Source organism: Cricetulus griseus, chromosome 2 (assembly GCF_003668045.3).
Source record: "Cricetulus griseus strain 17A/GY chromosome 2, alternate assembly CriGri-PICRH-1.0, whole genome shotgun sequence".
Lineage (NCBI taxonomy): Eukaryota > Metazoa > Chordata > Mammalia > Rodentia > Cricetidae > Cricetulus > Cricetulus griseus.
In genome coordinates, this window is record NC_048595.1 from 268,469,060 (window position 1) to 268,487,020 (window position 17,961).

A 17,961-nucleotide genomic window follows, 5' to 3' on the forward strand; every position below is an offset into this window, starting at 1 on the left:
CAAACAGTGCCTGGTCTCATGTGGTTATGGGGTAGACTCCCTCATAAATGTTTAAGAAACAAAACACATTTTTACAATATGCTCAAACTAAGGCCTTTTATTAGCTGACTTTTCAACTTCAATAATATCTTCATGACCTAAGAACAGCTTTCAGTCACTTCCAATCACACTTCTGAAGGTAGACTTGTTGAACATGAGGACATTTTCTTTTTCAACACATAATAGCTTTACTACTATTATTATCAGTAAATCTTTTCTTAGTGTTAGCTAAAAAAAGCACCAGGTCAAAGACTGACTACATCAAAAGCCCCATTAGATACCCTTCTTTAGAACATGTGTGGAACAGGAGAATGAAAAGAGAAGACAAAGACGGTTTTGGTTCGGCTGAAAGCTGAGTCCATTTCATGATGACTTAAGTATCTTTGAATAATCCCTACAAGTCTCAGAAAAACAGATGCATTTGCTACCACCCCAAAGGGAAAAACTGCTTTTGAAATGGAAGTATAGTATTGGCCTTTCTTTGTCAGTTGGCAACTCAAAACTTTTGCAGGAGTGATTATTAATACTTCTTGGCAGCTAATTATAGCTTTAGGTTCTCGTGTCTACAAAACATCATCAACTGCACACTGTTTCCATAACTGCACACTGGACGCCCCTCTGTGGCTGACTGTCTCACTGCATTTGGAAACATGGTGGGCCCATCACTCTTTGATCTGCAAAAGAAAACAAAGGTACCGCTATCATTTTAAACACTTTACAAGACCAACAAAAGCAAGGGACAGTGAAATAAACTTTTTCTTTTTCCTTCACTATTTCCCTATCCCCTGTCATACTACTTACTTGTTTTTTCATATAAAATATTCATATTAGTTATGGGACTGTAGAAGAAAATTCAAACTTCTGAAATTTCCTGGTTCAGTATTGGCTATTTCCTTTAAAATGTCACCGTACTTTATCATATATAAAAGTTATGTTTAAAAAAACATTAGAGCCGGATGTTGGTGGCTCATGCCTTTAATCCCAGCACTCGGGAAGCAGAGGCAGGCGGATCTCTGTGAGTTCGAGGCCAGCCTGGTCTCCAGAGCAAGTGCCAGGATAGGCTCCAAAGCTACACAGAGAAACCCTGCCTCGAAAAAAAAAACAAAAAACAAAAGCAAAAACAAAAACAAAAAAAGGAAAAGGAAAAGGAAAACATTAGAACTACATTAATCAATTTTTTGGATGACTTATTTCAAATACACTAAAAGCCAGTAATTTTAAGAAAAATAATACAGCTTCTTCTAGTAAACAAAACCAGGACTTCCAATTTATTTGACCCCACATATCTGATACTTTTAAATCTTCTCATAATTTAGAAACCATTTTAATATAAATTTTAATTTTTTGTTCCAATATTGTGTGCTCCCTTAAGCCATAAAAATCTCTGTAATTACCCTGAAAGGTGAAAATCACAAGATTAACTATGGACATAGTGGTTTCAAAATACCTCAGTGACAACACCAGCAGCTATTGTGGAGCCACCATACCGCAGCATAAACCTCCCCAGCTCCTTGAAGTCTTTGTAGAGCTCCAGAGCCACTGGTCTCTGTGTCTGAAGCTCTACCAACGCATTCTGGCCCTTGGTCAGCAGCCTGTTAACAGCGGAAGGACAAAGAAGGAACAAATGGATACACAACACAGATGACAGAGCACCAGAAAGTGAGCAGTTCACATCCCACCAGCAAATCAACTCAGTCTTTCAAAATCCAGGAGAAAAAGTTACATGTGTTTATGTTTTAAATGCAAACATATATCTTTCAATTTTTCTGGGCTAAAAGGAATGAGGGTAGATAGACGTCAAGTAGGTGTGTGAAGGTGTGTGTGTGTGTGTGTGTGTGTGTGTGTGTGAACCAATCTTAAAACACACCTCTATCTCTTCAGGTCCACTACATCCTATCCCCTAAATGCTCAAACACCCATCATGATCAATGCTTCCCTACCATTCCCTGAAGAAATCTAGAAGTTTAGTTATCTAATAAAGTAAATGACACTAAAGTTTAATATTATCAGAGTATTAACTCTTAATCCTCCTTTATACTGTATTTATTTAGTTTTGCAGTTTTGATGATTCAACCTTGGGTTTCATACATGCTGGGTATATTACACTAGTATTCTGTAGCAGGCATGGGGGGGATTTAGATTTGATGGCAATGCTGGGGGGGGGATTTAGATTTCAATTGAAAAGTTCTTCAAATAATTGTCATACAACCCAGACACAAACAATCCCACATAGAGGAGCATTTATGTAAGTTACTGAATCAGTTAGAATCCTGCCTCTTACTGCCACTTGTAAGCTTTGTGTAACTCTGCTGCTTCACGTGATTGCTGAGATATATGTCATTTGACAGACTCATGACAGAGCCTAGCAAACATGGACCTTGAGAAACACCATCCTTACAGTTCTGTAGTGTTTCCCAGAGCATCATGCCAAACACTGACATGAGAACATAAGAAGCTACGGACTCCAGCTAAGTGCCTCCTTCAGGAGACATGCAGGCAGCCCTTCCCTCCTGAGAAGCAGACTGCCTTCAATCCTCTTCACTGGCAGTCAGCCCATTAACCCATTAGGCATCCTGGGCCTCTTACACAGGTGCAAAAGGTGAGAAATACTTAACGGCAAAGAAGGGGATTTTGGGTGGGATTCCCCATAGGACTCAAGATGAGGGAAACCCCAAAGTGCAGGCAGCCAAACCAAACTAGGATACCCTTTAACCTGTACCAAGTAAGAGTCTGTCTTTTGCATATGCACTTGCATTTTTATTTTTATTTACAGCATACTTAGTTTCTGTCAGGCAAAGAAGAGCTGTACAGACCTATAATCAGAAAACCAATACCATAGTAATCACCTCAGTTTAAGACCATGTGGACAGGAACACAATTACATCACAGGGTGGAAACAGTAAGGTGCTAGAGAAAATGCAGAGACTTTCTTCTTAGGCTAGGGAACAAGCTCATTGAGCAGGTGACAAAGCTAAGGAAAGCACGAGACTGAAATCTGGAACAAGTGGCAGACAAGTTAAAATCCATCTTTAAGAACATAAGACTAGCTTTTGAAATGTCTTTGATCCATCAATATCTGTGGCTTGGTGATACACATGTATGTATATATTTATACTGATATTTTTACTTATAATCCACATCACCACCATACATCACTTTAATCATGTCTAACATTTATTCCTAAACTAGAGCTTAAACATTTATGTAGTTGTGTGTGATTGCACATATATGTGTAGGTGAATATGCACATGGCTGTTCATGCATGCGAAGGCGAAGGTCAGCCCTGGATGACATTCTCAGCACTGTTCATCTTGTTCTTTGACATGAACTCTTAATGGCCTTGACAATTATGCTAGCCTGGTAGGCCAGTGAACTTGAGGGATCCACTTGGCTCTGCCTCCTGGATGCTGCCATTACAAGTGGGTCCCAGGTCACCTAGCTTTTTTCCATGGGCTCTGAGACTCAAACTCAGGTCCTTATCCTAGCACAGCAAGCACACACTTTACCAACTGAGCTATCTCTCCATCCCCTAAATGTTTATTTAGATATAGAAAAAGTAAACTGGACCCCACTTACCTCAGTACACACATGAACTTATCTGTAAGGAATTTGCTCACATTGTTAGTTAGTGTTTATGATTTCTGTATTAAAACACTTACTTAGGCTTTTTCTTTGTGACTTCACCAGTACTTTTGTTTAGGACACTAATCAATCGTTTAATAGTAGCAGGCTCACTGACGGTTTGGTAGTGTAACAGCACCTGAAGCAAACAAATAAAAGGTAATACTGTAAACTATTTGCAACAGTAGCTCCAGCCTTTCCTTTTGGCCCATGATTAATTACACTCTATCCATCACTGTGGCTAAATTCACTTTCTAATGACTCTCCAGCAAATAATAAGCTTTGAGTGCTACCAGTATGTGAGAACAGCAGACCACATTCCCAGGAAGCAGTAAAGCTACCCTACTTTAAATGGTTTGTAAGCATCTTTTTGTGCCATTTAGTTGTAGAAAGAGACACTTCCTATCTGGAATTCCTAACCACGATAGTTTGCACTTGGAGAAAAGAGGAAAGCAAGCCAGGGATGTACTTCAGGGGCAGAATGCTTGCACAGAATGCACTAGGTCAGGGGTCCCACCCCCAAAGAGGAGTGAAATAAAAGAAAGATGACGCAAGGGGGGGCGTGGATGTGCAAACCTAGACTTTGGGAATGTTCTAAAAACCATATCAAAAACAATAATGGCACACTGAAACTCCAGTGCTCAGAAAAGCTAAATTGGTTTTCTTTTTCAATGGTATTTAATGATGTGAAATGCCAAGATTTCAAAATAAGTAACTCCCAAGCAGAGGAATGTTACAGCATGCTGTAGTGGTGAGAAGCAATTCCATATTCAATGGCTACCGGTCTTAAACTGTACACTGTAATATAAAAGCAAGACTAAGTATATAAGAAACATCTCTTCAGGTCCAAAGATTCCCTATACTCATTGCACACATGGCTACATCTTCATGGCCTCCCAAACATCAAAGAAAAGAGGCACATGAACCCCACTGAATTCCCTCTACTCTTTGCTGAGCTGTAACACTAGGGCTAACAAATGGTTTTCGGAAATGTGGGTATACATTTGATTTTTCCTTCTCTCTCCAAAGTGTCATATATTAACTGAAACAATAAAACCTATTGAATGTAAGTGAAACAATCTATTTACAATCAAGAGAATTTATCTTGATGCCTTAATTAATGTTATATATAAAATCAAAATCATTCATAATCTAAAACAACTGGCAACACGGTGTCAACAGGAAAGTGGACTATGTTTCACAGTGAAAGTGATAAAAAATGGGTCCTGGCTTAACTATCACTATTTACCTATTCACAACCTCACAAGAATCTCTATTTGGTCTGTAAATATGGACAATGCTAACAAGGTCCACAATCTTTGCCTCACAATTCTGAAAACTCAAAGCATTTCTCCAAACTCTATTATAGACTCTTCTAAGTAGAGAGACTTGACATGAGGCAATTCAGTTCTGTGTATTTCATGTGCCACTAACATTAACAAGTTATGGTACAGAGAAAGCATGTGTCAGACATGGTGTTGGGTGTAGCATTGTGCAGTCAGCTTTCTAATAAAATCCTTAACATTTCCTTAAGTAGCCTATTAAAAATATCAGTGAATATAGGGTCATTTGACAGTCAACAAAGGTGCCTACGTTGGCGACTGGGGCTATGACAGGCCCTTTTTTTCAGCAGATGTAGCTAGGAATCTGGATGAGCAAACGTAAAGGAATGACAATGAAGCTTTGCCCAACACCACATAAAACTAACTACAAGTTGACTGGTGACCTAACCACACAAGGTAAACTGCAAGTCTCTAAAAGAAAGCCTGGGCAAAGGCTTTGGGATATTGGCTTTGGCCCCAAGCTCATGGACACGACACCAAAGGCACAGATAAGCTGGATTTCTCCAAAATTAAAAAAGTTATTATCACTTTTTTTTTTTCATTGTAGGACACTAAGAGAGTGAAAAGACAACCACTCGATAGAATATATTTTTCAATTCTACTCAGAACAATGGCTGTAGGATTAGTTTGGGGTGATGATGCTCTTGAAATGGACAGCAGTGGTGGTACTGAGTATACTAAATTACACTTAACAATGTATATTTTCTTAGGTACAGTAACTACAATAAAAATAAAATATGAATTAAAATTTACTCAATCTTATAATTTATTCTTTAAAAGTGTATAGCTGTCCTAACAACTAAGGGAAATTTACACATACCTCTGTATGGCAGAAGTAAGTGCTCACTAGTAAAATGTTGTTTAAGAAGGCCTTTCTGAATTTTGTTCCTACCACAGCAGATACATACGACCATTTTCCTGATCACATTTTATCCTGCTACGCAGGATTATCTCTTAGAACAGCTGAAAAGCTTCATTTGATGCTTACTTTTAAGAAACTAATATAGGCAAGAAGATAGTGGTACTATTCAAAGTAAACATTGCCCTCTTGACCCCTCTCCATTGGTAAATACTAATTATTGTATATGTAAAACACAGGCTATAACAACCTCCCTGCTTTCTAGGAATCAGTTCCATTCATTCAAAAGCATTTGACTGGGGCCTACTTGCTGATCTGAAATGGTTAATAATGAAATATTTCAATTATAACAACTCTTTTGGTGAAACACTTTTTAAAAAGAGAATAAGCTCTGGCTGTGTTATCGTTCTAGATTAGAATAAGATGTTAATTTGAAACAAATAGTGCATATTTATGTAAGTGAAGGCTTTCCAGAATTCATAAAAACAAGAACATTGCACGGTGAAAGTGACTTTTGCATTCAATCCACTGAGACAGAATTTTTTAAAAAAGAAATTATTTATTTTATGTGCATTGGCGTTTTGCCATGGGTGTCAGGTCCCCTGACAATTGTGAACTGCCATGTGGGTGCTTGGAATTGAACCCGGGTCCTGTGGAAGACCAGTTGGTACTCTTAGCCACCAAGCCATTTGTCCAGTCCCAAGACACAGTTTTTGCTATTACAAAGTATCTGTACTACATGATCTGATTGGAAAGGAATTGCCTGTCAAGTTATAAATGCAGGGAACTATATGAGTCTTAAGTCTATGAGAAAATTATACATGAAATGAGAAATCTACAAGAAACATTTTTCTGGGAGTAGAAACACTATGAAAAACTCCCCAGTCCACAGTGAAGCAGGAGTAAGCTGGTCAATGACGCCCTGTAGAGCAGTCACATCATGCAGGGTCAGAGTTAATCAAATGTGACCTGAGCTCAGGACACACCTGAAATCTCAGTATGCACACATGCAAGGTGGATAGTATATGAGCAAGGAAACATGATGAAGTCAAACAGCAGATATCTATGGATTATGCAAACATAGAGTACTCTTATTTTCTGTATTTGAGTGGCCTCCTAACCTTTAAAACTAATCTATCACCATTCTACTCAGAAATACCAAAAATAAGTATATTAAACAAAACAGAAGCACCTAAATTTAAGATGCTAGGTAAGCTTTACTACTCAGTAAAAAGTCTATCATTTTCCCCAGAAAAACTATAGTATTAGCAGTTTGAATCAACTGATTATGAAATATCTTCTCTTAAAAAAGTCCTCAGACCCAGGAATTAAATTAAGGACTGAAGAGGTACCTCAGGGGTTAAAAACACTGGCTGCTTTTCCAGAGGGCCTGGGTTTGATTCCCATCATCGCCTATAACTCAGTACCAGGGGATCTGATGTTCTTTTGGCCTCTGTGGACACACATGGTGTGCAGACATAGATGTGGACAAAAATCCATACACAGAAAATAAATAATAGAATATATTTTTTTAAAGAATGAAAATAAGAAACAAAAAAAGAAACAAAAGTATTTTCAATTTCTAACTTATTTTTCTAAATTAGAAAAGGTGTTCCTTTGAAACAATCAGCACATTTTAAGGTGAGTTAGGACTTCCCCGAGTTCACAGAAGCTAGGACCATACATAGGAAACTTACAGGAAATCCTTTAGTGATAGGAACTTCAATATTGAAGATGAGGATCCGGGCTCTGAATCGAGTACAAGCTTTGATAGGTTCTTTGGGGCCACAAAATATGCAGCCAACACTATAACAGACAAGGAGAATATGAATGAATGAGCATGAAAAAGATCACTTGGAAAGAAACTAAAACAATTAAGCAAAGAATGTTTTCTAAGGATACCCCACCCTCCCACTCAAGCACAGCTTCATGCATTACAGCTTTCATCTCAAGCACATGCTAAGTTTGTGTGTCAACATGAATTGACTCCATTTAGATGGCATTTGCTAAAATTATATTTGGCTAAATAAAATTCTGGCTCAAACAGAAGTAGTGAATTGCAAAACTCATGTACTCTGACATCCTTTATCTGATTCAAAGGCTGCTTAAACGTGTTTTCTTACTCACTTGATTTTGATGATATCCATCCCAACCAAAGTAAGACTAACGTGATCTCCTGCTGCTGCCCAATCAACAGGTTCATCATGCAGAGTGATTCCTGGAAATGAGTAAAAACCAAAGCCTACAGTGAAACATCTCTTCACGGAGCCGTAACAGCCCAGAGAGTCTGGTGGTGTTCGTTCATCACTGTACTCATCGTTTTCAATTTGAATGGGTCAGGAGTGAGAAGTGGAACCACGTGTGGAGGAAGCACAGTTCCTCCACAGACTCGATGCTCTAGAGCACCACCCTAAACACGGTGGCTGGTATTTTCTTGCCATTTAATCAAATATTTCAAGCTCACTTACACAATGAAGTAATAAGTCTCCTAGCAGACTTCATTCAAACACTGCTACTATATTAATGTGTGCAGGCACAGTTAAAGAATCCAAATTATTAAATTAGTCCTAGTGATATACATAAAAAAAACAGGACTGGTGAAGGCGGCTGGTAATATTTTATTCTCTTGACCTGTCCTGCCCTTCCTTTCATCTAACTCTGAACTATTCCTGCTGAAAGACAACTTCTTCTCAGAGAGTTTGTATACCATGATTTGCTGCAGGAGACAGAGATTATGAAAACAGCACAGATTAAAAATCACCACACCCCTAAAACACACACACTCACACACACACACACACACACACACACACACCTAGTCACCTCAAAACAGTCCTGAAGAGCAAAGGCTCAGGGCAGTATTTAGCTTCCTTATTCCACAGCTTTTGAAACAACTCCTGTGTTATTTTATTTGATGGGCTGGATTAAATTAAATTAATTTAATTACAGGTTAAATTACTTTTTGCTGGAAGTTGTGCCTTCCAATGAAGACAGTGTGCAGGCAAGCCATGGTAGAACTGTTCTGGACTGACATATGTTTAATAAATTATAATTCTTTTATTTATAAAATTCTACTTTTCCCCCTTATGTGACAAGCTCTTTTAGAACAATACTCTTGGCTTCAAAAATCAGTAATTTAAATATAAAATTGACTAATTTAAATATCAGCCAAATATCAACTAATTACATTTTTATTTTATTTTTTTTTTCTAGACACGGTTTCTCTGTGTAGCTTTGTGGACCAGGCTGTCCTGGAACTCACAGAGCTCCACCTGCCTCTGCCTCCCAAGTGCTGGGATTAAAGGCATGCGCTACCTCTGCCACCACCGGGCTGACATTTAATTTTTAAATGTCATATCTGTATCTACTAGGACTTGAAAATATGAGGTAGTTGATCTAATACATTACAGATTGCCTTTGGCTTAAGATTTTTAAAGGGCTTTTCATATTTATTGACCAATTTTCCAAAATACTTACATTGTTTCTTTTTTTCCCCAACCATGTTACTATTCCTATCTATTTTCTAAAGGCCCTCTCCTTGGTCAGACATTACAAAAGGGGGCTTTCTTTTCTTTTCTCTTTTAATACTGAAGACATTTGATATGTTTTGTTTTAGTTTTTTTCGGACATCCCAGGCTGGCCATCAATGTGGTCTAAAATGGTCCTAAAGTAACTGCACCCCACCCCCACCCCCGCCACCTCGGCTTCCCAAAGGCTGGAATTATAGGCACAGCCACTACACTTAAATTTGCTGTCACTAAAGTGAAAAGGTATCTTGGAATTGCTACCTGATAGCAGTCAAGCCTCTGTTCCTGGAGTAACAGAGAGCATCACAGGTGTACCTCCTGTATTTAGAGTACAGGGCACACAGATCCACCTGGCAAACCTAGCAAAAGTAGCCAGCAGAGCCGAGGGCTGGGACTGCCCAGGAGCCCGGCAAGAGAGTCTCTGAACAACCGCCCACTAGAGGGAAGGCTCAGAGCTCCATGTGGAGGAGGGTAAGCACACAGCAGGGAGGAACATGGGCTCTCCTAGGTGACCACAGGGACTCAATGTTAAGGCCTGTGATCATTTTAGAACCACATTCTTAACCCTCAGCTGCTGTTTATGTAAAATAATTATTTATTAGTTTATTCTGAAAAAGCTCATTATCAGACAGAAATCAGTATTTCCAAAGTGTTTTAGTTCTTTGGGGGGGCGGGGGGATACCCACCAGCACAAGCACATGCAGGACAGAGGTCAAGCTCAGGTGTTGTTCCTCAGGCACCAACAATCTCATGCTGTTGTGTTGTTTTGTTTTGAGGCAGGACTTTGCCGAGCAGTTTAGCTGCAGCAAAAACCAGAGACCGCCTGCCTGCCTGCCTGTCAGGGCTAGGGTTCCGAGTACCCATGCCAGCCTCTATTTCATGAACTCTGAGGACTGTATTCCGTTCTTCCTGCCAGCACGGTAAACACTTCACCAGCCGAGCCACCTCTGCGTCCAGTGCTGCAGGTCTTATTTGCCGCCCTTTCAAACACCAGAGCTATGGGAAGTGGATCTTCTTAGCGTACACTTATTTTTCACCTACCCAGACATGCCATGGTCTCTGGCTGGCAAGGAGAATAGGATCAAACGGAAACAGAATTTGCCATTCCCATAAAAACTGTGGTGGCTCATACATGAACTCTCAGCACTTGAGAGGCTATGGCAGGAGATCACAGACTTAAGGCCAGCCTAGGCTACAGAGCTATCCTGAGCTGCATAGCAAGACTCTATATCCAAATACCAAATGCTGAGCATGTGACTCAGTGGTATTCCCACCTAGCAGGAGTCTGGATTCAATCTCTACCACCTGAGGGAATGGGGTAGAAGGGCAAATCGTGGCAGGAGACTTTTAAAACTGGAAGTTTTAAAAATGCATATTCAAATTTATAAACTTGCCAAGTACAACTATAAACACAAACTAAATGAGCAGTAGAGAGGTGTACTAAAATGCTAACATTTCCAATAGGGTATACTTCAGTTTACCCTTGCTATGAGTGATATTATTCTATTGTAAAACATCTTCCATTTTACCCAGAAGTCACAGATTAGCTAGAAGTCAGGTTAAGGTTGAGTAGAACTGAGAACTTTATAAGCTAAATTTAGATAAGAACATACACACAAAAGGCTAAACCTTAGACGGAAATAGTTATCAACAATCATCAAAACTGTACACAGTCCACCTCTGAAAAAGCAGTGAAGGTGGCAACTTAAGTTAGCTCTATTTCTCCTTAATACTGAGTTTTTCTGTGTTGGTCTCTTACTTATGTCTTCCTATATTTACCTTAAAGGGGGGGGGGGGCGCAAGTCAAAGGTATCACCTATAGGTATAAACATGATCAAAGCTGTTAATTGATTCTGAAATATGGATTCCATGGTGACAAACCACCTGCTACTGACTAGCTACACTATCAGGCTGGATTCCTTAATTTCTTCTACAAATTATAAATTTGTAAGTATCTGTCTGGTATGTATACGGCTGGCTCAGTCTTAAGGCAGATGATATGACTTAGTGACCAAGACAGAATACTACCAGGGTTAGAATGTTATATGTACACACTGCCATGTGCCACAACAGAAAAGAAATCGTTTAATGTTTTCATATTTTAGTGTTCAACAGTCAGTATCATTTTGACAGTTAGTCACAGTTTCAGTAAGAGGTTACTCCGGAGTTATAACCAAACTACTGAAGAAGAAACCTGCTGTCAAGACCGGTTAGCAAGAGCATGCTGCACACTGGTCATACCTTTTGCAGTACAAGTTTCATTGGGTGGCATTGCTAACAGTCGGTCACCAGTCTGGATATAACCAGCTTCAATCTTACCAGTCACACAAAAGCCAGATCCTTGATCTGCAAAACATACCAAGATCATATGAAGCACATAGTAATGTTACCTGATAATTAATACTGAGATATTTCTTTCCTACATAGTTACAAAAGGCCAGGAGTTAAACAACAATGGTCAAATTAGAAATTTTAGTACCTCTACTAAATATTCACATTCACTTCACATTCCAGTTTTTCTTGCAAATAAAATTATTCATCTTACAAAAAGTGAAGGTTCATTCCTTTCCAAATGTTTACTGAATGACTAATAAACACCAGGCGCTCTACTAAGCTCTGGGGTAAGAGAGGGAAGCAGGCCATTTTCCATAAGAAACTTAGTCCCGTAAAGAAAGGCAAAAGCAAGTGAACACAAGGGCCTCAAATGCAATTTAAAATCAACAGAAAACCTGTGTGCCCAAGAATCCACAGTAGCTCACGGGGGTGCAGCTCACTGCCCAGCACTAGCCCAGCACATGCCAGGCTCTGGGGGAGTGAGGGTAGGAGACAGAGAACTAGGGAATAAGATGCTAAGGACAGCTTTGGTTAATTTCAAATGTCTGTGAGATTCAAGTGGCCTACCTACAGTCTCTACTCTGAGGCTGAGGTAACAGGCTCAGGGGAGAAACATGAATGTGAGAAGCATCAAGGTGTGGGCAGTAGGGGAAATTATGGGCATTACTTCATGAAAAGCATGCAGAATAAGAGAAATGAGGCATGAAACACTATTTCAGAATCTGAAAATGAAGCCCATACACTCAGGAGGCAGGTCACAAAAATGAGGTGGCAGGAGAAAGTGGGTCAAAAAAACCAGGAAGAAAAAGTTTTCGATGGCTATGACAACAACCATCATCAAAAAGAATGCAAATATGAGTACAGCAGGAGTCAGAACTAGAGAGTGTGTGTTACCTCAGCAGGATACACTAAAGGGAACAAGCAAGGCAGAAGCTGGAAAGCTTCTCAGAGAGAGAGCGGGAGGTCATCAAACACCAGCTACAAGAATGCAACTGCTTCTGGTGGGAATTTACACAGATAATAGGCATTTCAAAAGCATAGCTGTATTCCCTCTTCCACCACCTCTCTGCAGACTAATCATGATTGTATTCCAATTCCATGCCATCCCTCTGCTGACATTCATTTTCTAAATGTACATTGTGCAGGGTATTGGACTAGATGTTGCAGATGCCTAAGACTCTGCTTGCCTTTAAAGGTTTACAAAATAAACGGCAGAGCAAACACTGTAACAATGGATACCAGTTCAGGGCTGGGGTGAGGAATACAGTGCTGTGCCTGTGGGTGTGCACAGTAATCAGGGTAAAGTCTGTTCAGTGCAAATGCACTCCTTATTTTCTGTGTGATAATGGAGATTTAGGAGACAACTGATATCTTTATAATCCAATAGGATATAATTTGGTTTATATCTTCCATTCTACTATCTTCCATAGTTTTTTAGATAGGGCCTTCTACATATTTTTATGTTAGACACATTCTTAGGTAGTTAGGATAACACCTTCTCCATCAGTCTGACCTTTGCCTCCCTTAGCTCTAGAGTACAAGGCTTCCTGGTCTCTTAATCACTAGACATTTATCACAGTTAATGGTTCTGATTTCTCATATTAAATTCCCCCCTTTGTCTATGTGATACTATGTCTTCCCCAGACTGACACAAGTGGGTAGGAAGCAGGCAAAGAAAAAAAGGAAGCATGGAACCACAGGCAGACATGGTCCAATCAGGACCTTAAAATATATACATATTCTACTAGTTTTAAAATTATATTTATTTAGTGTGCCTGAGTGTGTGTGTTCAATCATTGCTGTGCAAGTGTTTGACAGTCAGAAGAAAACCTTCAGGGGTTGACTGTCGCCTTTCCCATGTGGGACCAAGGGCTTAAACCTAGCTGTCAGGCTGGGTGGCAGTGTGTGCCATCTTGCCAGCCCCTTACTCTAGATGTTAAGAAATGATGAATTATCCAATTTGTTTAAGGTCAGGAAGATAAAGCTCAGGTCTCTTTGCCCCTGACAGGTGAATGTGAAGTGGGAAGTGGTGTGTAAACTGAAGGGTATTCGGGGGCTCTAGGACTGGGCCATGTGAGGTAAGAGTGAATTTTTGCTGTTCGTCCTTACATTCATGAAGAGGGGACAAACCCAAAGACAACATAATAAGAAAACAAGACACAAAGAGGAGACAGGCAGCACAATACAACAACTCTACAACATAGCACTCACCTTTGAAGACATCCGACACACATAATCTAAAAGGTTTGTCAATGGATCGTTGAGGGGGCTTGAAGGAATCTGGTAGAAAAATGTCAAAAAGTTTAAATTATGAGGCTATGGACATTGTTCAGAAGAAGAGCCCAGCTTATACAGGGCCTGGTTTTGATTCCCAGCACCTGTCAACCCAAAACATGAATTATTTTTCCACTACCTCAAGTGTGTCCATCGTTGTCACTAATATTAACAGTAAATGACTGTCATTCCTATCTTTTACATTTATGAACTGTATGTATTTCCCACGTATCACTTCATTTAATTCTAACTAGTCTCTCAGATAGGGAGGGCTGGCTCTAACTTCATAATGTAACTTCAAAGCACTGAGTATTGCTTTAAATAGTACACAGGATTTCAAAACTGAGAGCCTAGTTTCTATGCTCTTTCATATACATTCTGTGTCTCATAAAGAACTCTAAAGAATAATTACTATCAAGGTCATAGGGTATCAATACTGTGTGACAGCAGTGTACATACCAATTTGTTCTAATAAACACGATCCTTTATACCAGCTGGTGAGCTCACTCGACTGTGATCTTGTGATTAAATTTTCACCACTGAGACCACTCGTAGGGATAAAAGCTACATCACTCTCCTATTAACGAGATTGAAGGTAGAAACTTACTTAGAGCATTACATAGCAGAAAGGGCACAGACTCATCATTACTACCGACTGAGTCAAGTGTGCACAATGAACAGCAACAGACTTCTCAAAAGGTAACAGCAATTAGCCAAGCATAGCCCTGAGGTTATTTGGGGGAAATTTGAAAACTTTCTTCTAAGTATTAAAGCACATTTACTCACTGATGTAGGCATATTACAGGTTTTTACTGGATAAATTCTTTTCTACCAACATGGCTCCATGACCTCCTTAAACTTAACTATCTAAAGTGGTAGGAGGGAAGAAGTCTCTTATTTACATAAAACCCCGGGTCAATTACTCAATATATGCACATTTTAGTAGTCAGGCATTTTAAAGAATATATTATATACATATACCAGGAGGAACTAGAAAGAAAAAAATAGAACTAAACATACTTAACAAGATAATATCAATACAGAAGGAAAAGGAGTGAATAGGTATAAATAACACTAAGGATTTATGGATAAGCCATAAGGTATTATTTTATATTTTTTAAAACTACATATAATACATGTATAAGTGTATATGTATACATATAGCTTTAATGAAGTTATGCCACTTGGGGAAATAATACTACTCTAAGAGCCATAGACTAACAAAAACTCCTGTATTAGGCAAAAAAAAAAAAAAAAAAAAAAAAAAAAAAAAAAAAAAAAAAAAAACCTTTCAAGTTGTTGGTGAGGGGAATGTAAGAGATTCCCAAGCAATATAGGGTATTTCTGTTGCCATTGGTTGTCTCCCAGAAGTTGCATCTAAGACCCCATTGCTGAAGACACCACACACTTTAGACACAGGACTAGGAGGAATTGAATTTGATTTGTCCTTAAAGCCTCCTCCCTGCGAATTAGCAAGCTATCAAGGGAGGGAAGCAATCAACAGTCCTACCCAGTTGAGACACCTCTGAACCATAGCAATGAGTAGCATGGGAAGATAACTCTAAAGATGTAACAGTGGTACTTATGTCTTAGCAGTAACCAACAACTATATACTTGGACTCAAGGCCTGTTTAACAGGAGAGAAATCATGCCTGTTATTGGAAAACTATCCAACCACTCATAGATAGTGAGGTTATGGATCTTAGAGGAGAACCTACTTTGCCACTTTACTAAAGCAGTGTATTTCCTAAGTGCATTCTAAATATTTATTCTTTTACCCATACATAATTGTAGCTTCTCAACCTCATGAAAGGAGCTTCCCCTTGCTGCAGCTAGAGACCATTACAAAAGTTACAAATGATCCAAGTGAAGAGAGGAAGTGTCTGTAGGGTGCCTAGCTCCAACTGATAATACCACAACATAATCCCACACACCTAAGACTCAAGGAACGTGGTGGAACAGGCGACAAAGAGCAAGATTGACTCCTACAAATGATAGGGAAATTACATTCATGATAATCAATAATATGTATGCTGAAGCAAGACCTAAGCAATGATAAAACCAATAGACACACTAACATGGAAGGCTAAGTCTTTGTCTAAGGCTCTACTCTTAGCAAAGAACAGTCATCTAAGGAATGCCGAGATGGAGAAAAGTGGTCTTCCCCAAGGATGAGCCCCTGATTGATTAACCAGTACCAAAGAGTTAGCCCTGAAATCATGTACATACAAGCAACACTAAATGGACTCAGCAGGTTGTACTTAACATATATCAAAACAATAACAACGGAAGAAAAAGAGGCCATGATTTGAGAGTGAACAAGAGGGATGGGTATTGGAGGAGCTGGAGGGAGTAGAAAGGTAAGGGAAATGATGAAATATTTTAATTAAAAAATAAAACGATTAAAAAAGAGTATTAATATATCAGCTTGTTTTATCAGCAAAATGAGTTAGAGAAATAACCAAACTAATTTAAAATTATCATACCTTAAAACCTGCTTGCTTAAGAAAGTGCCCAAGTTTTCCAGTAATCTCTTGAAATCTTTCTTGTTGCCAATTTACCTGATAAAGATCCAATTTATACTTAGAATTATACATGAAAATGATATGTAAAATCAGAATTTCTATAATAAAATGTACACAGCCAAATATATAAAATATAAATTAAAATTAAAACTCACAAAAGAAATCTTACCATTAATCTGACCCAAGATTAACTTTTCCTAAAACAGGAAGCCAACTATCTCTTACCATTAGAATTTACTAGTTATGCTAAAAGTGATTTTGAATTTGGAGATATAAGTAATTTATTAAACCATGCTTTGATCAAACATTAGATTAAAATAAAAGTACTGACAACCACCTCAGCCAATCATACTAAACAAGTATAGAATATCAACTCTAGGTCATATGCAAAATTTAGTGTCTACCATTATGTGGAAATACATACTGTTAGTATTTAGGCATCTGTACTGGCCTGTCCTTGGGGTTCTGACAGGATACACCCACAGCTGCAGCCAATAAGAGCACCACCTGTGCACATTCACCATGTTCCCTTTTAAAAGGGCCCTGCCCAGCTCCCATACCTCTCTCTCTTTCTCTACCTTTCTCCCTCTCTCTTTCCCTTTCTCCCTCCCCTCCTTTCTCTCCCTCCCTCCATCTTTTCTTTCTCCTCTCTCCTGCTGCTCCTGTCTCCAGAAACTGGTCCTCCCTCTTCTCTTTCCCCTTTTTATGGCCCCTATCTCTAATTAAAAAACAAAAAACAAAACCTCTGCTTGAATCCTATCACATCGAATCTTCCTCTTGTGTGCTGCTTTTCTGAAATTACAACACATACCATAAGAGGAGTGTGAGTAATAAAGTTCAGAATCTTATATAGTGGCTACAATATGAGTATTTACCCAAAAAGCTTTCTAGTTTTCTCCATGTTTGAAATTTTCATACAAAAATGCTAGAGAAAAATTAATACTACATGTAATAATAAACTATAGAAGAACTAACAGAGAATATTGGTAAATATTTAGCAGAAGCTAGGGTGAAGAAAATACCTAAATATAAAAATGAGTAAAATATATATTTGTATGTCCAAATAACAAAATGGAAAATGAATAAACTATACAAATAAGCTCCAAAGGAAAAACATACTTAAATATCTTTACTATTGATAAAACAACAAAGTTAACAAATGAAATATGTTCTATATATCAAATTAGAAAATAAAATTTTCCTTACAGTTGATTTGCCAGTTCACGGTCACGAATGCACCACATGAGCCAAGAGGCAAAATCAGTGCACTTCTCAAAGGTGCTCACATCCACATTTAGCAGGGTTCAAAAGTTATGTGGCCTGAGGCCCAGAAAACAAGCCATTTCAAAATATACACTTACATATATCCACAAGACAACTAGAAATCTTCAAAATTAGATTGTTTGAATGAATTGTATCATTAACATAGCCTAGGATAA

General features: G+C 38.7%; 1 protein-coding gene across 2 annotated transcripts in view; it reads right to left on the reverse strand.

Annotated features, from left to right (window-relative positions):
- Positions 1-82: 82 nt before the first annotated feature.
- The window catches only part of Hbs1l (HBS1 like translational GTPase), a 68,981-nt gene continuing 51,102 nt past the window's right edge, over positions 83-17,961 (reverse strand). For both annotated transcript variants that reach the window (XM_027401909.2, XM_027401911.2), the window contains 9 exons: positions 16,484-16,558; positions 14,457-14,574; positions 13,935-14,003; positions 11,631-11,735; positions 7,990-8,080; positions 7,560-7,668; positions 3,699-3,799; positions 1,487-1,631; positions 83-713 (listed from right to left, as the gene is read on the reverse strand). In XM_027401909.2, the coding sequence (XP_027257710.1) occupies positions 702-713; positions 1,487-1,631; positions 3,699-3,799; positions 7,560-7,668; positions 7,990-8,080; positions 11,631-11,735; positions 13,935-14,003; positions 14,457-14,574; positions 16,484-16,558 (825 nt within the window). In that variant the 3' untranslated portion in view covers positions 83-701. The remainder of the gene's footprint in view (positions 714-1,486; positions 1,632-3,698; positions 3,800-7,559; positions 7,669-7,989; positions 8,081-11,630; positions 11,736-13,934; positions 14,004-14,456; positions 14,575-16,483; positions 16,559-17,961) is intronic.